Source organism: Peromyscus maniculatus, chromosome 14 (genome assembly GCF_049852395.1).
Source record: "Peromyscus maniculatus bairdii isolate BWxNUB_F1_BW_parent chromosome 14, HU_Pman_BW_mat_3.1, whole genome shotgun sequence".
Lineage (NCBI taxonomy): Eukaryota > Metazoa > Chordata > Mammalia > Rodentia > Cricetidae > Peromyscus > Peromyscus maniculatus.
This window is the reverse complement of record NC_134865.1, coordinates 39310913-39332120: the sequence shown is the minus strand read 5'-3', so window position 1 is coordinate 39332120 and position 21208 is coordinate 39310913. Positions and strand designations below refer to the sequence as shown.

At 42.4% G+C, this 21208-nt stretch overlaps 2 protein-coding genes across 10 annotated transcripts in view; one reads left to right on the top strand and one right to left on the bottom strand.

Moving 5' to 3' along the window:
- The window catches only part of LOC143268441 (uncharacterized), a 146815-nt gene that overhangs the window by 28302 nt on the left and 97305 nt on the right, over positions 1–21208 (top strand). For 4 of the 6 annotated variants that reach the window (XR_013044354.1, XR_013044348.1, XR_013044350.1 and 1 more), the window contains 2 exons: positions 4610–4676; positions 12324–12711. The exons of 1 other annotated variant lie outside the window; for it this stretch is intronic. Coding sequence is in view for 1 of the 5 variants with exons in the window: in XM_076550838.1 (XP_076406953.1) it covers positions 4610–4676 (67 nt within the window). In the remaining 4 variants the exon portion in view is untranslated. Of the gene's footprint in view, positions 1–4609; positions 4677–12323; positions 12712–21208 lie in introns of those variants that run through there. One more of the 6 variants, XM_076550838.1, reaches the window with a different exon arrangement.
- Positions 1–21208, bottom strand: part of Slc26a4 (solute carrier family 26 member 4) — a 49606-nt gene that overhangs the window by 9062 nt on the left and 19336 nt on the right. For all 4 annotated transcript variants that reach the window (XM_076550807.1, XM_076550808.1, XM_076550809.1 and 1 more), the window contains 10 exons: positions 19751–19903; positions 19557–19639; positions 14159–14306; positions 12307–12420; positions 8302–8379; positions 8092–8187; positions 7737–7843; positions 4582–4651; positions 2584–2676; positions 493–588 (listed from right to left, as the gene is read on the bottom strand). In XM_076550807.1, coding sequence (XP_076406922.1) covers positions 493–588; positions 2584–2676; positions 4582–4651; positions 7737–7843; positions 8092–8187; positions 8302–8379; positions 12307–12420; positions 14159–14306; positions 19557–19639; positions 19751–19903 — 1038 coding nt within the window. The remainder of the gene's footprint in view (positions 1–492; positions 589–2583; positions 2677–4581; positions 4652–7736; positions 7844–8091; positions 8188–8301; positions 8380–12306; positions 12421–14158; positions 14307–19556; positions 19640–19750; positions 19904–21208) is intronic.

Here is a 21208-nt window from a genome sequence, read left to right as displayed (position 1 = left end):
TGCATGGACCACTTAGAAAACCAATATAGCAAGGGAATGCAGTCTTGAGAATGAATTTTACTACCATCTATACTTTGCTACTCTCTAAGAAGAAAATGGAAGACCAAGGAGCCAAGAAATTGGATTTCTGGATGATTGTGGGACTTTTTCAAGAGATACAGAAAAGTCACAGCAAAAACTGTGAAAGTTCATGAAATTACTATTGTAGTTTTCTGGCACTGAATTTGTACCTTGTTCTTTTCAGTAAAAATAATGTTTAAAAATAGTACAGATGCTCATTTTTTAATGGGGCTGCCTCTGTTTTGAGGGAGCTCTACTGGTCTCATTACCACACCCTTCCCCTGGAGCCTACAACAGATAGGTTGTTCTGGGATGCACGTCTGTCATCTGCTCTTGTGCATCTGGACACCAAATGGGGTGGTTTTAATTTTAGACCATCTAACTGCTTTCGTCAGAGGAAGGGCCTAGAGGGGGAGAAAGATGTTGTCTCACCTTTGTTGCCCTTAGTTGTCCTTTTTTGATGAGTTTCTGTATTCTCCGCAGTGCTTTCAGCCTTTTGTTATAAACTCTAATGGCATCAAATCCAACCTTTGGAAATAAATGTCAGTTACTTAAAATGTCTGGTTCTTAATGTTCCATGGCATTTGTTATCTGAGGGATTGTTTCTCTTTTATTGTTACTTATGTGTCTGTATGTGGGTATGTGCACATGTGGGTGCTGATGTCCAAGGAGTCCTGAGGAGTAACAGGGGATTGTGAACTCCCCTACTGAATTCAGACTTGGTGCTTCAAAGAACAGTAAGCTCTCCTAACTGCTGAGCCATCTCTCCAGACCCCAGAATGGCTATTTCTTAAAAGGTACTATTTTGAAAGAACCCCTGCCGGAATAAAAAAAAAAATTATGAGGTCTAAGGGAGTAGACTCCTCTTTATCACCAGGCACCCTACTCCACTAGAGATGAGGAGGGAAGACTAGCAGGTTAAAGGCTCTAAGCCAGTAAAAAAAGACAAAATCGGGGTGGGGGGGAACCATTTATATATATTTAAGTCTGTATTTTCTTGATGTCACAAAGCCACTTTGTTGTCGGGGGAGGGGGGAGGTCTGTTAGCTTCCCTTTGAGCTGGTTTACTCTGGAAACAGGACAACAGCACTCTGGCAAATCCCAAATTGCAAGGCTAGCACGGCACTGGAGACAGGAGCCTTTCACTCCCTTACCACATCGATGCTTTTCACTCTCTACTCCGGCAGGCAGCGCAGCCCCTGTCCACTCCTCTGTGCTCACCTCTCTCAGTTAACATCCTTCCCCAACACCCAGCACACCACCTTCCTCACACTATTTGATTGGAAAGTTTTATGTCAACTTGACACAGGCTAGAGACACTTGGGAAGAGGGACTCTCAACTGAGAAAGTGCTTCCCTATGATTGGCCTGTAGAGAATCTGTCAGGAATTTCCATGATTAATGATTCACGTGAGAGGACACAGCCACCCCAGGCCAGGAGGTCCTCAGTTGTGTAAGAAAAGCCGAGAAAGCCAGGAGGAGCAAGCTAGGAAGCAGCCATCCTCCATGGCCTCTGCATCAGCTTCTGCCCTGACTTCCCTCAGTGATGAAAGTGACCTGGGAGTTCTGAGATGAAATCAACCCTTCCCTCCCCAAGTTGCTTTTGGCCATGGTGTTTTATCTCAGCAATAGACACCTAAGAGACACCCAGTGTCTGCAACTAAAACTTCTTCTATTGGCTTCTTTTTTAAATATTGTATTTATGTGTGTGTGGATGTGCACATGTGTGCAGGTGCCCACAGGGGCCAGAAGGGAAGCCAGATTCCTTCAAGCTGTATTTATGAGCCACTTGATGTGGGGGTAGGATCCAAATGCCTTTCCTTTGCTAGGTCAGGAAATATTCTTAACAGCTGAGCCGTCTTTCAGCCCCTCTTGTATTTTTTAAACATTTAAAACTATTTCTTAAAGTAATAAACTTACTACATGTCAGCAAAAATGTATATTTTATGAATGAAACTATTTTTAAAATAAAAGTCTTCAAGGCATGGTGTTGTTTTGAATAGCTGTAGCTATTTATGAAAGGTAGCTGGATTCTCTTACCTGTCTCTGCTGGAGCAACCAGTTCACTCAGCCTCTGGAACTCAGCAAATCCCAGCCTCTGACTCTGTGCTTCCTACCTGCATGCCTCAGACCCAACTCCAAATCCCTGTCTGTCTATCTCCCTCTCCTCTCCTCTCCTCTCCCTCCCCCTCCTCTCCCTCCCACATTGTAGGTTATATGGAGAATAGATGTTATAATATAGTTGTTTGTTCATTATGTAGTTTGCTTTTGTGAGACTAGGTCTAAGTCTGTAGCCCTGCCTAGCCTACGTAAATCAAGCTGGTTTCAAACTTACAGCAATCCTCCTGCCTCAGTTTCTTAAATCCTGGGATTACAGGTGTGTATTACCACACTATGCCACAATATAGTTTTTAATGCCACACAGAGAACCAAGCCTAAGGCCTTATTTCTAGTTGGTCCCAATAAATAAGTCAAATCAGAAAATAAGTTTAAAAAGTCAAACTTTTAGGAATAAAATACTTACTGTGGACTTGACACATTTTTTAAAACCATCAACATTGCCATAAAAAATAGGACTAGAAAATCTCAGAATCTTCACTCCTTCAGGCTCTTCAAGCTGGTATTTTAAAAAAGGAGAAAGGGAGAAAGAGGAGAGAGAGAGAGAGAGAGAGAGAGAGAGAGAGAGAGAGAGAGAGAGAGAGAGAGAGTGTTAAATGAATCTGCACCTCAGATCCTCACCTGATGTTCTGCCTGTTGTGATGACGTGGTTACTCACAGGCGCTGGACAGCAGTACTGCTGGCTCCTGGCTCCTCTGAGATGGGGATGACGAGATAAGATGCCCAGAATCAGAGGCCATGGAATCAGTCAGAACCAGAATCAGGATCTCATAGGCTGAATCTCATTGGCTGCTGCTACCCATGTGAAGAAAAGTGTCTCTAAAGGCAATGTGACTGGTCTCCAGCCTCCAGTTTTCATTTTGCTGAACTTCTTTGGCATGGGGTGGGGTGGGGCTGACAAAAGGGATCTGGAGGTTGTGTTTCAGAAACTTTGCCCCACCGTGTTTTTTGTTTGTTTATACCCTAACCCAGAGTGGCCACTCCAAGAGTGAATCCCACACAACCAGAGTCTTCTGGTCTTAAGCAGTCACAGCCATATCAGTCTACCCCTTGCATATGGAACACCTTGGCCCTGGGGTTGAGTGACTTGGGCAAAGCTCTGTCAAGACAGAGCTTAGAATCTGGAGCTCCCAAACTAGAAGCTAGGTTTCCCTATTAAGCAGCAAAGCTCAACAGTGGCGCTGAGTGGTGCAGTTGCACCTCTTTACAGTCTGGTTTACAAACTAGATTCTTGCATGTGCTTCTGAGGGCACACTGCTCTGTTACTGTGGTATATTTTACATGGCCTCCTCATCTCCAACACCTGAACTAACTTTTCAGCTCTAGATGATAATTGGGTCAAAATTACAGAAAGGTTATGGAAATAAACTAAGTAACAACTACTAGAATTCCAGGTTGAATATACAGTAATCTTTTTTTTTTTTTTTTTTTTTTCTGGAGATAGGGTTTCTTTATGTAGTCCTAGCTATCCTGGAGCTCACTGTGTAGATTGGGCTGGCCCTGACTCAGAGATCCATCTGCCTCTGCTTCCAGAGTGCTGGGATTAAAGGCATGTACCACCATCCCTTGTCCTTATAGCAATGTTTTTTAATATTAAGGTAAAAATCAGACTATGACTTCCTAGAGTATTCATTATATATATAAAATTACATAACATATATCCATTTTATTCTTTCTTTCTTCTGGATTTTTTTGAGACAGGGTTTTTCTGTGTAGCCTTGGTTGCCCTGGAATTTGCTCTGTAGCTCTATATAGTAGGCTGGCCTCTAACTCTCTGCCTCCCAAGTGCTGGGATTAAAGGCACGCACCACCAACACCACTTGATTCACTTTTTTTAAAGGTAAATTTGCATTTTCTTAACTCCCTCTGCTCTTGCCTCTTTTTTTCTCCTAGTAGCCACTCACAGTTTTGTTTGCGAGCAGCATCTGACCATCATTGTAATGCATAGTTTCTTTGTTTTTCATTTCCTTGTTCATATATTATTTCTTCTAATTCCAATGATTTAAAAAAAAATCAAATAAAGCTTTGGCGATTGAGAGCTGTATAGATCTCTTGTAAAGCTGAGTAAAGAAATCTTACAGAGACTTCAGGCCATTTCATAAAGGCTATGGATTACAGACAGAAATATAACTTTTATTAAATGCCTGTTATATTTAATACCTCATGATTATCCCTCATTTTACACCAAAATAACATTCAACTAGTATGGTTAAAATTCCTGTAATCAATTTATAATGAAAGGCACATTGAATTGAAAGTTCTCAAGACACTCCCAGTGTGCTGATGAACTTTCCCAACAGACATCTTCATGGCTTGCATGCACTTAGCAGGCTAAAAGAGGAATCTGTTGACTCCTTGAATTCCAGCAAGCCCCCTGTGACAAGTGTCTCACAAAGGCACTTACATTTTTATAATGTATGATACTTTTATAGATGTCTGTGCTGGGGACACTTCCAAGGCCGGTCCATGATGGGCTGCAAGAAGGAAAATGAACATCAGGTGAGTTTTTTTTTTGTTGTTGTTGTTGTTTTTTTTTTGTTGTTGTTTTTTTGTTTTTTGTTTTTTTTAACAGTCACTTTTTCAACTAAAAAGTTAAAAATATGAAAGAGAACATCATTCTGGTATCTGGTGTTTTGGACTTTTGTCTTTATTGCTGATGACATTTTCCTGTATTTAACTCTGAAATGAACAGCTGGTGTTTGCGTGGAACTGGAGAAAGAGGAAGTAACTGTGAGCCTCTTCTGACGGCTGTGAGATAATGAGCACTTCCGCTTGCATAACAATTATAGGGAAAGCGGCAAGCTTTCTCACATGTAAATCATCTGGAAGCCTGACCATAACTATTAATGGCCAGAACTATTATCCTTATTTTTATTAGTTGGTAAAATGATGCTCAGAGGAGTTAGAGAAGCCACTGAGTATAGGACACACAGCCTTCATCTTTAACGTATGGGTCTGTGGCTCCTTCCACTTCTTTATGACTGATGGCAACCTCTTGATCGAGTACTGTGTCTGCAAGTGATCAGATTAGTCTCTTGTTTTAGAAACAGCAGCCTGGGAGAAAGGAGTCCTGCTCGCTAACCAGACCACTGAGTTCCTGTTCCTGGTGCAATCAGATAAACTCCATGTTTCTCGAACTGTGACTGGTGACATATGCTGAATGCAGCCCCTGGAGGAGGACTATCTGTTTGAGGTCCTCTCAGCATTGTGCTCTCTAGATCCACATTATAACTACCAGAAATTAAATACTGTGAAAAGTACTGCTTTTCTTTAGGTGGGATCCTGGTTACCAAACCACCAACTAAATTGTACCACCAAATTTTCCCTTGGCTCACAATACTGGGCTCATTTTTAAGTTAAACCTCGTAAGTTAGTCTTTATCTCTTAAACAACAACAACAAACAAACAAAAACAAAACAAAACAACTTCCTTCTTAAGCAGACTCAAAAAAAAAAAAAAAAAAAAAAAAAAGCGGGCACTGAGCATACTCAGCACAGGAGGCAATGTTGTCTACACTTTCTTCACTGTTCCCTAGTAGCAAACTGGGCCCTCTGGAAGCTAATGAACCTTTCAGGATCCTGTGCTCCTAGAGTGCTGAGGGAGACAGCCACAGGCCTTTCAGGAAGGCACCACCAAGCCAGAGGAGGGATGGAGGGCAGAGTTGGTGGGTGGGTTAGGAGAGGTGAGCTCATGCTAAACTGAAGATACTCATGCTGGTGTCTTCCCAGGTGTCTTTTCTGTCACTGCCCAAGCACAGGCAGAGAAGAAGCCAGATGTCTGGAGAGGCAAGGAAAAACTAAATGGGTGGGTTCTGTGCTCCCCCAAGTCCCGGTGGACACATACATAACTAAAACCAAAGTCAGAACAGAACCGTCACCACCACAGCTCGTCTGCCTTCAGCTTGTCTGCCCTAATGGGCTGTTCCACCATATGATTCATAGCTCTGCTGCTCCCACTGAGCATACGAACTAATCTTATTTACCTTTACATAATTGGGTACGTGCCTCATTTGTCAGATTTGAATGAATCCTGGCTGTAATAACTGTTTTAAAGCTCCCAGTTGCATAATGAGTCACTAGCTTCAAATAAGTAAAATGGGTGAGAGTATACTAAGGAGTTGACTTGTTCTGTGCTGGTGCCCAGTTCTGTGCTGGTGTCCAGTTCTGTGCCTGGTGCCCAGTTCTCTGCCTGGTGCTCAGTTCTGTGCTGGTGCCCAGTTCTCTGCTGGTGCCCAGTTCTCTGCTGGTGCCCAGTTCTCTGCTGGTGCCCAGTTCTGTGCCTGGTGTCCAGTTCTCTGCTGGTGTCCAGTTCTCTGCTGGTGCCCAGTTCTGTGCTGGTGCCCAGTTCTGTGCTGGTGTCCAGTTCTGTGCTGCTGCCCAGTTCTGTGCTGGTGCCCAGTTCTGTGCCTGGTGTCCAGTTCTCTGCTGGTGCCCAGTTCTGTGCCTAGTGTCCAGTTCTGTGCCTGGTGTCCAGTTCTGTGCTGGTGTCCAGTTCTGTGCTGGTGCCCAGTTCTGTGCCTGGTGTCCAGTTCTCTGCCTGGTGTCCAGTTCTGTGCTGGTGCCCAGTTCTGTGCCTGGTGCCCAGTTCTGTGCTGGTGTCCAGTTCTGTGCCTGGTGTCCAGTTCTCTGCTGGTGTCCAGTTCTCTGCTGGTGCCCAGTTCTGTGCCTGGTGTCCAGTTCTGTGCTGGTGCCCAGTTCTGTGCTGGTGCCCAGTTCTGTGCTGGTGTCCAGTTCTGTGCTGGTGCCCAGTTCTGTGCTGGTGTCCAGTTCTCTGCTGGTGCTCAGTTCTGTGCTGGTGCCCAGTTCTGTGCCTGGTGTCCAGTTCTGTGCCTGGTGTCCAGTTCTGTGCTGGTGCCCAGTTCTGTGCCTGGTGTCCAGTTCTGTGCTGGTGCCCAGTTCTGTGCCTGGTGCCCAGTTCTGTGCCTGGTGCCCAGTTCTGTGCTGGTGCCCAGTTCTGTGCTGGTGTCCAGTTCTCTGCTGGTGTCCAGTTCTCTGCTGGTGCCCAGTTCTGTGCCTGGTGTCCAGTTCTGTGCTGGTGCCCAGTTCTCTGCTGGTGTCCAGTTCTCTGCTGGTGTCCAGTTCTGTGCCTGGTGCCCAGTTCTGTGCCTGGTGCCCAGTGCCTCTAATACTCACCTGATTTAAAAATGATGCAAACAAAGCAAGTTCAGTCTTTGGTTGAGCTGTCTATCCTTCACTTTAGCACAGCCAAAGGGTGGCGCATGTGAGTAAGGGCATAGATTCAGGAGTGAGCTGCACTGGGATTTAAGTCTGCCAATTAGTAACTAACTGTAAGCATTAAGAAAAGTCTTTAAATTTTCTGAGCTTAAACTTTCTCACCTGTAGAGTAAGACTAATCAGAGCTATTCGACATTGTAAAGTGTTGTGTGTGTAAATCATACACTCATTCAATATATAATTTTATAAAAATAAGTAATATCTGTATGCTTAGAAAAACAACCTAGAAAAATTCAGGCTGTGCTGTCTATGAGAAACCTGTTTTTCTTTTGTTTGCTTGCTTGTTTGTTTGTTTGTTTGTTTGTTTGGTTTGGTTTGTACTTACAACTGAACTCTCAGGACCACAGTCAGTAGTCCAAATAAAAGGCCAGCTAGCAAACCCAGGTCCAGCCCCAGAATGATGGACATTATGCATGTAAACACCCAGATAACCTAGAGGGGAATGGAAATGAAAAGAATTACATTAGTTCACCAGATACCAATCAAGTGATTGAAAACAAATCGTCCCAGAGATCTAGGATTGTCACATAGAAGACATCAAGGCTCTGGCTTCCCGACACTACTCTAATTCTGCTCTGGAGTTCTAAAATTTCAGGCTAGCCTTTGGAAACGGAGCATGATGATATGAGAGGAGAAGCCAGGACTGAGCTCTTTAAAGACAGACGTGTTGGGTCACTTACGGCATCAGTCTTATTCTGCTTCCACAGACAAGGAACATCGCACACCTGCATGAACATCCCTTTCAGATTGGCGATGACGACAGCTGCCAGCACTGACTGCACAGAGAGAGTGGAGGCAGAGGTTTCCATGTGCTGATCTCTACTTTTCCACTCTTTCCCTAATAACAGTCTAGTAAAGAGAAATTGGTGCACAGAAAAGCAGGGTTTTACCTTCTGCAAGGGTTCCAGAAGCTTCCCTAGGGCAACAATGGCAATCATTACAATCCCAGCTGAGATGATGCCAGCAACCTGAAAGACACTTTCCATGAGGTGGGCTCACCCTGCTCACCACAGGTGTGCACAGAAACCTGTGCACAGACACATTTAGCACTTCCTCATCCCTCCCTTTCTGCTCAGTATTTAGAAATATGAGCATTATTTGTTAAGCCCATGCAAAATTAAAAAAAAAAACCAGAGCAATATAACCCACTATTGCTGAGAAATTAAAGAAAATATGAAAACTAACCCTGATAAAGTAAGGCTAATTTGTCTTGAATTTCATTTGAGTGGCTGATGCCTATGAGTGTGATTTAGGAGGGCAACCTTCTGGTTGTGTGCCATGCCATGAGACACAGACCCTCACATTCTTGGGAATGAATCCTTATGGCATTTAGTAGATTCTTCTGCATTGTGGAAGCAGCAGCCATAATGGTTACTCATGTTGTACCTATAGCTTATAATTGCCATGAACAACCCAGAGAAAATAAATTAAGCCATCTTGTTACAAATTCACAGTGTCACATTGGCACACCACAGCTCCTGTCTCCTCTAACAGTTGTAGCACAGGTTCCAAACATTGGCTGAGGCAGTGGAGCAATCACAGGGTAAAGGAAGCTCAGAATCTTTACCTTCGCTGACAAAAAAAAGCTCTGCTAAGATCCATAAATAGTTAGAGAGAGGCTGAGGGGGTGGGCCTATTCATGTATGATCAGTTGGCTTGGTCAGTGAATGCTCTGCTGAGACATCGTGGGGCATAGCTGAGAAGACTAGAGCCTCTGAAACAAAGGAGAAAGAAGAGGGAACCAGAAGCAGACAGAGAGAGGAAGGGGAGAGACAACCAAACACAAGCACTCCCTGTGCATGGGGTCCTAGCTAAAGAAAGCCGGCACCGCACATGTAAGAGGAAAGCATTCATTCCATCCGGTACACTGGTCATTTATGTTTATATATGGGTCAGCCCGGGCAATATCATGACTATAGGTATAAAAATCTCACTTTGCAGAAGTCTAACTTCTTTTTTCTGTCATCTTCTGACTCCATGGTCCAGGATCCCAGCACCATGGTGAACACTTTCCTCTTTTGTCTAAGGAGCTAGCCTCCTCCTGCCTCCCTCCCTTCCCTCCACTCCTCCCTCCTCCCTTCATGTCCTTCTTCTCCTTCTGTTACTTGATCCATATTATTGAGCCACTTACATACAGACTCTAGGGATTGGTAAAAGGTATATTTGGAGACAGGGACAACTGTCTGCACAACTCTGAGTGGGAGATTGGCCACCATTCACCAAGGATAGTAAGTCTCTAATTATAGAGCCAAGTCTAAGTTTGATCATAGTATTAAAACCTATAAGGGATTAATTATTTGAATTTACTGTATAAGGCTGGTTTGTGGGAAAATGTAGATTTTCTATTTTTGAGAAGATTCAATTCTTGGCAAGTTAATTATTGTTAAGGGAAAGGGTAATTAGAGCTATGGAGTAATTTGTGTTAATTACCTTTCTATGAGCCAGCAGAGGTCGGGGTAGGAGTAAGAGAAAGGACACGAAAGGTTGAGCTCTCTACAGCCTGCAGATGCACAGAACACAGCTCAAGTCTACCAACACGCATTCTTCTATTTGTTCTTCAACAACGGTATGCGTGGTACTCCTTCGGTGCCAGGCCCAGCATGTGTGTCACAGATTCTAAGAGGCCTTCCTCCCTCAAGGTGTAGACTAATCAGCATTTAGTAGTCAGTGTGTGCTAAGACTTTCCATTGTGGTACTTAATCCTCACAGCATCCCTTTGAGGTGGATATAATTAGTAGTCCCATTTATGCTGAAGTTGAGGCTCTGGCATAAAGTATGAGAAGCCACACAAGAGGACTTGATCATTTGTTTGGTCACAGGTCCCTGGATTTCAGTCCACGATCTTAGACTTTTAACCCTAGAACTTTATATGCTTTCCAGTAATTAAATATCAAGCCATTTCTGCTTGTTTTCTTCTTCAATGTTGAACTCCTGGCACCCTTCCCTCCTAAATATAATACAGGCCAGTGTGTGGCAGAGGATATTAACTTACCAGAACACTATTATCCCGGAGCCCTTTGCCAAGGAGGTCACTTTACACATTATTACTGGGGCAGGCAGATAACAGCAGGAGAATGGCCGTGAGTAGCTTGGATCCAGCTGCACCCACTTGGGACCACATGTCCTGGGGAGCTGCCCACCACTACAGCAAGCAGCAGGGTCTCCAGCTGCTAACAGCTTCAGCTGCAACAGGCACAGCTTTGGAATTGAGCTCTAATGCACTTCCCCTTGACAACAGAGCCCTGCTTTTGCTTTTTCGTGCATACTGGGTTCCTTTACCTGTTTCCTCCAAGCTAGAAATAATTGCTTAAAATAAAAGCTTTAAAAACTCTCTAAGAATTAAAATTAAATTTTGCTTTAATGTAGCCAAAAAATTGGGAGAGGCCATTTTAATAGGAGAGGAACATCACATATATGTCGTGATGTCATCTGTACTATGGTGACATCATCTGTATTGTGGTAACGTCATCCATATTGTGGGGACATCAAATGTGCTGTGAGAACATTTACAGTTCTCCCTGAGCAAGTCATTGTTTTCTTGGTATTTGCTTTCATTCTTATGTCTCTGCCTTAACAAAACCCTTGAAGACTTGTATTTTATGGCAGTTTGGGCTTATTCTCTTTTATACTCTTGGAGTTTTCTTTCTTTCTTTTTCTTTTTGTTCCTTAAACAATGTTCTTTCCTATGTCAGGAAGCTAAAGCCTTCTGAGCCTCCACAGAAATACAGTCCTGGTCTAAGGCTTTGGCTTTGCTCTGTGTGGAGCTGAGTCTACCTTCAAGCAAACTCTGAGAGTGTTTCCTGGCCTTTCTCACCAGCCTCAGGAGGAATTAGCTGGTTTTATGGTTACCTTATGAAAGCAACAACCAAAAGACATATTTAAGAGGCAAAATTAAAGCCATATTCAGAACTCCAAGAACAGAAATATTACTCAGGAAGAAGTGCCAAAATGTTACAGTAAAAAAATTCTTGTCTAATAAATCATTCCTCTAAAAGCCTCCAGAGGAAGTTCCTGACTTTTGAAAAGGAAATATGAATAGAAAGTACAATAACTCGGGCTAGAGAGAGCTCAGTGGTTAAGAGCTCTGGCTGCTCTTCCCAAGAACCTAGATTCCACTCTAAGCACCCACAAGGTGGCTCACAGCTATCTGTAACTCCAGTCCTGGGGCATCCAACCCTCTTCCACTGCATATATGTGGTGCTCATATATATGTGCAGGTAAAACACCCACACACATAAATTTAAAGGAATATATTACAGCTTGCAAAGCTGCAAAGAGCTTCATTTTCCCATGGTGGTACTGGGGATGAGACTCAGGACCTCAGACATGCAGGGCAAGCATTCAGATACACTGAACTGTATCCTCAACCTTCTTCTCCCTTTTTCTTCTGAGACAAGGTTTCACATCATTGTCCCAGCTGGTCTCAAATTCATCCCATAACCCAAACAGAGATTTCTTGTACTTGGGATCAATCCTGCCTCAGACTCCCAAGTAGCTGGACTTACTGGCCTGTGCCACCAGGCTAAGCTTTGGGAAATGCTTTTTTACCAGGCTCTTGCTCTCCCTAGATAACAAACTAATAAACAGCATCATTCTTTTTTACTTATGAATGTGACTGTCCCTGGTTAACCAGGTGAGTGTAGTTATCAGCCAGGTGAACACTGACACATTAGGATTTGGCAATCACAGTTTCAGGAGACTATAGATGTTGCTTTTAAAGAAGTTTTTGATAAGGGTTGGGCAAGTCAAAGAGATGAGGCCCAAATTGTACCAGATGAGGCAGCACAAGTCCCTCTCTCTTGAAGGCTAATGGTCCTGTTTAGTCTTGTGGAAGCCTCTCTCAGCCACCCACTTTCTGTTCCCTGTTCCCAGTGTTACCCGCTGTCACTACATACCTGTGTCTTTCCCCCAGTGCTCTCCTGGACAGCCGTTCGAGACAGAGCAGTGGTAGCCACAAAACAGGAGAAGAATCCAGAGAAGACGTTGCTTACCCCAAAGGCGATGAATTCCTAAGAAAGAGACTAGGTTGCAGTGCTGTTGCAAAGAGGGTGCTTGCCAGACCCTCACCAAGTGCTCGTCAGAAGGCTTGGTGGATACGGGTGCCTGCTCTGCAAATTTGGTGACGTGAGATCAAGTTCCAGCACCATGCAGAGGTGAAGAGAGAGACCTGACTCCACAAAGCTGTACTCTGACCTCCACATCTGGTCTGTGGCACACATGCACACACACATCATGTGTAATCACATAGCAATCATTTAAAAGGGAAATAAATTACCAAGAGTTACTTGGCCACATGCAAAGCTCCTTGTCTAGCGTAATAGTTAACTTTTATATTGCCTTTGACCTGACTGAATTAGCATTTTTTTAATTAGTGCTGTGCTGGTTAGTTTTATGTCAACTTGACACAAGCTAGAGTCATTTTGGAAGAAGGAAACTCATTTGAGAAAATACCTACACCAGAGTGGCCTGTGGCCAAACATGTAAGGCATTTATTTTTCCTTCCTTCCTTCCTTCCTTCCTTCCTTCCTTCCTTCCTTCCTTCCTTCCTTCCTTCCTTCCTTCCTTCCTTCCTTCCTTCCTCTCTCTCTCTCTCTCTCTCTCTCTCTCTCTCTCTCTCTCTCTCTCTCTCTCTCTCTCTTCCTTTCTTTCTTCTAGACAAGGTTTCTCTGTGTAGCCTTGGCTATCCTGGATCTAGCTCCTTAGACAGAGGAGCTTAGGCTGGCCTCGAACTCACAGATCTGCTTGCCTCTGCCTCCCAAGAGTTGTGATTAAAGGTGTGCACCACTACTGCCCAGCTTGTAGGGCATTTTCTCGATTAATGATTAATTGGAGGGCTCAGCTTACTGTAGAAGTGACATCCTTGGGCTGGTGGTCCTGGATGCTATAAGAAAGCAGACTGAGCAAGTCATGGGGAGCAAAACAGTAAGCCATACTCCTCTATGGCCTCTGCATCAGTCTCCAGCTTCCTGCCTTGAGTTCCTGTCCTGACTTCCCTGGATGGTAGACTGCAAGCTGTAGACTGAAATAAAACCCTTTCCTCCTTAGGTTGCTTTTTGGTCATGATGTTTTATCAAAGCAACAGAAACTCTGACCAAGACAATGTCACTTTAGCTTATTTCTTAAGAAGCAGGATGACTTAGCTTGCATATGTGGTGATATGTTGTGTACCCTAATAAACTTATCTGGGGATCAGAGGACTGAGCCAGCCACTAGATTAGACATAGAAGCCAGACAGTGGTGGCACACACCCTTAATTTTATCACTCGGGAGGCAGAGATCTGTCTGGATCTCTGTGAGTTCAAGGCCACACTGGAAACAAAGCCAGGCAGTGGAGGCACATACCTTTTATCCCAGTACTGGGAAGCAGACACGCCTTTAATCCCAAGAAGTGACGTCAGGGCAGAGAAAGGTATATAAGGTGTAAGGAAACAGGAACTCACTCTCTCTTTCAGTGGAGGATTTCATAGGGGTAAGAGCTAGTGGCTTGCTCTCTGCCTCTCTGATCTTTCAGCTTTTACCCCAATATCTGGCTCTGGGTTTTTTATTAATAAGACCGTTTAGCAATTTGTGTTACAGGCATATTAAAAAAATTTTTTAATTAGTAAGTACAGGAGAGATATCAACTCAATAAAGGCCAGTGAAAGAAAACATCAGTTTCCTTAGGGGATACCAAAAATCTCTCCCAGTTGTGTTTTCTCTACTTGTTTTTAGCCTTATAAACTTAGCTCAACAAATAGGTGACCATACCTGGTTTCCATCGATTTTATAATCATGCTTGGTGGCATAGACTTTTCCTACAGACACGGCAATAGCATAAGCCACCACAGCAATGGAAAAGGATGCAGCCAGCATATCAGAAAACAGGCCCACAGACGGAAGTGCAGGAGGCAAGAACCTAGAAAGTGAAAAAATCTTGTGAAGATTTCACAGCTTTTCCCCAGCTTTACCAAATGCTGTGTCTACTCAGTCACGTGGTACACACGCAAGGACATGGCCCAAGCAAACAAAAGCACATGGGATACATAAATAAGAACATCTGCTTTCCTAGTTTTTAACCAGAAGTTAGTGTTAGCTCACTGGCTGTTGGAGAGGATTTTTTGTTTTGTTTTTATACTCTGACATGAATAAATCTGTCACTATGGATTCTTTAATACAACTCCATCCATGCCACTTCACATGTAACATTTTTCCTCACATAATTTCACCTTCAAGGTTCTTTGGCAATACAAGAGATTCTAGGTATGTTATAAATTTAGTCTGTGTGAAAAGATGTCAATTCTGTTGAAGGAACAAAGACTATATGACACTGAAAGAACTCAGCAGAAAGTTCTAAAGAACCATGACATTTAAATCTTAATTTTAAGACGGAAAAAAACCCTCATCCCACATTAAATGTATATGATTATAATCATCCCCCACAGTCAGTAAAATAACACACTGATTGTGTGTTTTCACTATTCAACAAAGCCAAAGTTTTTCTATAAACTATTCAAAAATGAAACATATGAACATGATTATGAAATTTGTCCCCAAATGTAAAAGCTTGGAGGAAGAGCTTCATTTACCTATAGAATATCCATATTGTGCAATCCTGAAAGTCCCCAGTCATTAAAACAAATCCCACCACCTGTGCATCTTGTAATTAAATAAAGTGGGAATGGAAGTTTTAGAGACAAACTGTAGCGAAGTTTTGAGCTAGTGAGCTCTCTAGAGTGCTGTTGAACCTGTCTCTCTCATTTTGATATGAGAACTGCAACCCAGAAGAGAGAAATGAGTGGCTTGAAGTTTTAGTGGGTCCATGTTGGAGATTGGATAATTGGGTAGTAAGACCTGCCAGGGCTCTGCTGTTGTGAAGACTTTCCCCCAACAGGGTCAATTTTCAGACTTCTCCCTCATCCCTCATCCCTTCTCCTGTCCTGTGTGTAGACTCCAGAATGGACTCCAGCTATAGACAGTCAGCATGTTAGAAACAACCCATACTTGAGTGAGTGACTCAGTATCTCTGACCTTAGATCTCACTTAATAGGATGCTTCCAAGACCCAGTCAAGTCTACTTCAGGTCACTAGGACTCTATAAAAGCTAAACTGTGAAAAGGTTTTAGTTTTGATAGTAGCATGATGCTCACTGCCTCCATGACTGTAGTGTTCTCCAAATATTACCCAATCCTTAATTACTAAGGTTAAAAATTGTGAGGTATGAAGTCAAAGGACTTCAGTTATTGAGTGACTTTATGACTTTGGGCACATTGTTTAAACCTACTAAATTGTTTCATTGACTGTCATAGAATGACTATGCCCTCTTTTCATAAAATTTAATGAGATATTATTGTGTAACTAGTTAACTCCTTTTTACTAGTGGTGCTCAGCCTAGGCTGGAAGAAGCTAAACTTGCCACATTCTCATCACTGCTTCTGCTTCCTTGCTGTACTTCAAGGGTGTCAATCATTTGTCCAAAGTAAATTAGGGGAGGCTCTATCTGCCCATCTTCTAACGACCGAATTAAGAATATATTCTATTACCTGACTTAACACTTCCTAAACTACATGATCATCCCATGGGCTTGTTAGCCCTAGCCAACCCAGTCTGACCCAGTCATGCAGAGAAAGGAGCATATGAATACATCCTTATCCTGAAGACATGAGTATGGGGAATGGTGCTTCCCAAAGAGCCCAATAATACACAAAGGGGGGGTCACATGTGGTAAACATGCTAATTGGATGTTTCACTTCAGGTTGGTTGTGCATGTTTGGCAAATGTTCCCCAACCCAGCTAAACAAGGGCAGGAATCCACAGGAAACAGCCATCTCCATTCTATCATGCTATCTTTCCTGGGCCATACTTCCAAGTTCACTGCAAATGACACCATGTGAAAACAGTGGCAATTAATATGACAAAGAGCACATCAGGTACAGACTGGTAAGAGAGGAACCAGTCACTGAGAGCAGAGACAGACTAGGGTAGTAAAGGGAATGACATTCAAAGCACAAATGCTCGCTCTCTCTCTCGCTCTCTCTCTCTCTCTCTCTCTCTCTCTCTCTCTCTCACACACACACACACACACACACACACACACACACACACAGTGGAGACAGGTAGGCTGGAAGAGAAGCACATGTTGAAATGAATGAAAAACTGGACACACCAAGAACTGCAGGATGAGGACCAGCAGCATCAGGAGAGTGGCAGGCTGTGACTGTGGGACAGAGAAGGCTCCAGGTGTGAGTGAATCCCTGGAGACACTAAGACACTGACTAGACAAAGATAGGTTGTGTTTTTTAACCAATAAGGAGTAGAGAGGTGGACAGAGCCACCCTGCTGACCACTAGTCCTCTCACCCTCACACCCATCTGTTGATAAGGTTTCTATTTCATCACTGTGACCACTCTCCTTATCTCTTACATTACTGGAATGGATTCCTCATCTGGTTGCTTAGCTGCTTTAATTCACTGTCTACAGTGCTAACAAAAGTGGCCACTCTCATGCTTCTCTCATGCTTTCAAACCCTCCAACAGTTAACTTTCATGGTGGTTTCTTTGCTGATGCTCACCTCTCACCTCCTCTATCTTATTTTATGCTCCAGTTGCAATGAACTCCTTGCTATACCTCCAAAGTGCCACTTTCTTTGTTACAGCTGCATGTTTTATTCAAGCATCCCCATGACCTTTACCCATTACTGCCCTGCCTTACTTACTGTTTCCTACATTATTTGGCTGATTAATATCATCCTTAAAACATCAAGAAGTTATCCTTCTTCTAATGCACAGCAAGCTCCACCACAGCACTTATTCCTGGAGGATGACTGTGTCCTCACGAGCCTGGGAACTACCCACTGAACATCCAGAACACTGCCTACCACCTGGTAGGTGCTTCCACACAGATAAGTGAGGAGGATAAGCATCTGAGGTATTATTTTGTGTACAAATGAGAAATGTCAGGCAAATAATATAACAGGCTACTTTAGTCATCTGATGGGCATCTAGGTTTCAAAAAGATAAGCACAACTGTCTCTTCAATCAAAAACCAAGACATTCAGAAGAGCTGGTGAACTACAAAGCAAACAGAAATATTTGAAATATTTTGATGGAAATGTAATATTCTTAAGATTGTGTTTGAATATCAGAGTACAGAAAGTAAGGAAAAGCTCTAAAAATCAAATCAAAACAAATAGCCTTCCATAGTGGAAAATGTACAGTGGGACATAGGAGCTAATCCAAAGAGTCTTCAATGGCTCTGAAAAGACAACTTGATCAACAAAAAAGTAGCATTAAAGTATACCTCAGAGAATGACATGACTACTCATGAGATCACTGACATAATAGATAAATGGAGAGAAGAAACAAGCTTAAGTAGACAAGACAGTCACTGTTTGGAGCTATGCAATGGGAGGTTGTTCTTGTTCTGGGGACTGAATGTCACCATGACCTTTGGAGAGACAAAAGGAAGCTGCCAGTAGCATTCTGACTGGAGACACAGGAAGAAGGTTCCTTTTCCTTCTCTGGTGATGAACTCAGTCACCAGAGCATTCTCATTCCCACTCTGGTTTCTCATCTTTCCATGTCACCCTTTCCTTTGCAGATGTGTTAATATCTTTAGAATTGTTTCTGGACCACCAAATTAGACAGCCAGAACCTTTCTTGTGCCTTATTTGTAATGGCATGGCTTAGGGGGGTTATTCCCTCAGCCACTGTTTTCAGAGAGCCCACTGTAAGATAGATATTATACTAGGGAGACAGAGATGAATGCCACAAATGGGGACACTACCACAAAGTGTCCCCTAAAGCTAAGTTAGCAATCAGAGGAGCAAGCATGACTAAACCAAAGGGCAGGAAGCTAAAGATCCTGCAAAGGGGAGCAGCTAGGAATTTCAATGTGAGGAAAAGTGAGTCCCCACTGCAAGCACTGGAGCAGGGATTCACAGGCCTGGGCTTCAGTCCATCCCTGGTCTGTGCATACCAGAAGCTTAGGAAAGAGTTCTGCATTTACACGTTTCTACATAAGCATTTGTGACTACAAAACAACTCGGTCTTCAGGGTGGAAATTCCACAGCTCACGTTTCATCCTCCAGTCTTTTACAACCTTTACTACCTAAATATAGTTTTCTAGTGTAAAAGTTCTCAAATTTACCTGATCAGAAGAATCACTTGAGACACTTTTGAAAAAGAATTGTTTCCAGGCCTCCTCCAGACAGCCTGAATCCACAGGTTTGAGGTGGAAAGCAGGAAGGTAACACACAATTTAGGTGTTACAAAGGGTACATTTGTAACACTGGAATGGGCAATATGTAATACAAGTTTCATGTACTAGTTGTTTTAAAGATATCTTTAAATTGTTATTGGAAAAATTGTAAGATATTTACTCAAATGAGATCATTTGCTGTGGAAGCACTGAGGAGTTTACATTACAAGCATGGAAACGCTAGGACAATGTGGGGCCCACCCTCATTAGAAGGAAGAGAAACTACAGCTTATTGATTGACCCCATCTGCTTACAAACACTGTAGTCAGTGTTGTAGATGTGGCAAATATGTGGGCTTCCTCTTAACTGTAGTGTGAACCGCTTCATTTGCTCTGCATTTTTATGAGACCTCTCAGTGACATTTCACAAGCTTGAGTTGAAGCTTCCTCTGTGTACAAGTTGACAGTGACATAGAGGGATTAAGGACCTTGGCCTTTTACTCTTCTAATTCACAAAAATGTCTAAATATATGTATAATTTACACAAAAATAATGCAACTTATTTATAGGTATGAAAGATAGCATTTTTATCTGTGGTTGATTACATTGTAGAGAATTTAAGCCAGACATCTGAGATTCCTTAAACAAATTGTTTATAATGTAATCAATGCTAATTGTGATATGTTCATATTACACTGTAATTATACATACATGTTTTAATCAGGAGTCTGACTGAATGTTCATGTCCTGCCACACTTTAAGAAAATGGAGCATGTAAGGTCTGCTTTTAACAAGCCTGAACTTGATCTCCACATGCACTGTTCATCTGATGTTTTGTGCACATCGCATTTCTTCAAGATCACATGAAAGTAAGACTATCAATGGTGAAGCGAAACTGGCAATAAAAAGTTTCATTTAACAAAGTACTGCCTTAGTTTATTAGCGCTATCTGAGAGGAACACCACACTCACCCACTTGGGATGGACTTAACAATGCCAGCATTGTAATTTTTTTCCAAGTTGGCCCCGTAGGAAATGGCAGTGGCAATTATTGTCTGAAATAAAAGAAAAGAAAAAAATGTAAAAAACCAACTCCACTGGCCTTGGCAATTCCTTGCTTGTCAACCTAATTCGTATTGAATTTTCTGACCATTTATTCTACTTACCACGATCACTTCTATAGGAATAGGGACTGGGATTTTGTGCTTAAATCGATCATTTAATTCCTTAACAGCCATACAGATGATGATGGTGAGTAACCCAGCAATGAAATCTGCAATGTTGGTATCACTGATATTTTGAAAAATCTCAATTAGTGTCTGTAAAGAGAAAATGAGTGTATATGACATATGCTATACAGACATATACATAAGAACAATCCTCCAACATGAACAGCCACATCACATCAAAGAGCACATGTGAGTCTTAAAAAACGGGACTGGCAAAAAAATCTTAAAAATGGGACTGGCAAGATGCTCAGTGGGTTAAGGTGATCACTGACAAGGCTGATGGTATGAGTTTCATCCCCACAATCCATATGATGAAGGAGAAAACTGGCTCCTGAAAATTGTTCCCTGACCTCCATACCTTTGCTGTTGCCCACATGAAAGAAAACACACACACACACACACACACACACACGTACATGTACACGTACACGTACACGTACACATACACAAATGAATGAAATTATTATTTAAAAGAGTATTGGCTAATACAGGGACCATTAAGCACATAAAATTTCTAAAATATACATATGCATAAATAAATAATATAAAGCTATTATTAAAATTGTAAAAATGTATCGACTAATACAAGGAACATTAAGAACATGCAATTTCTAACATATACACACATATACAAAGTTACTAATAGTGATTAACTTGGAGAGGTGATTTTTCATTCTTGTGTTTGTTTATCTGTATTTTTTAGGGTAAAATGGAGAATTTTTCAAGGAAAACAGTGGAATGCTATCTTTAACTTACAGAAAAATAAATCAATGTTTATCTTAAGGAGGTTGTATCATGCTATTAGGTGGGATCTTTGTAGACAGGAGGGCTACAGAAGCTGACATCTGACAAGGTAATTTTCTTTGGTCCCAGCCAGCATCCTAAGTAATGTTCTTCTCCCAACCTGAATGATGTGGAAAATAACAACAACAAAAAAAAAACCCAAAAGTGTTCCATATGGAAATCCAAGTGGTACTGATCAATTCTTTGTGGTAAATTAAAATCACTGAATGGGTACATAGGCCAAGTATATATTGTTTAGAAATTAGCTTAACACTAAAATCTATTTTCTCCAAGTGGGCAGAAGAGCCAGCTCAAGGAAATTCATTTTGTTTTGTAAACACAAGGTCCCTGGAAACCAGAGTCTCCTTTAAGGGAGTCAGCAGGGAGACTCCAAGGCAGAACACTGGCATCTTTGTTCTGTTGCATCTCTTAGGTAAGTCATGTCTCAAGGAGGCGTCTCTCAGTTCTGTGCGACAAGTCTTGCCAGTGGCGACTTTCCTTTGAATAAATCTGTTTATAGCCAGGTTTTAATTTGACATAAAGGAATGGTGCATCTTAGGAGTTAAGACATGCATCTTGGTTTGTTTTTACAGATAAGTGAAATGCTGTAAA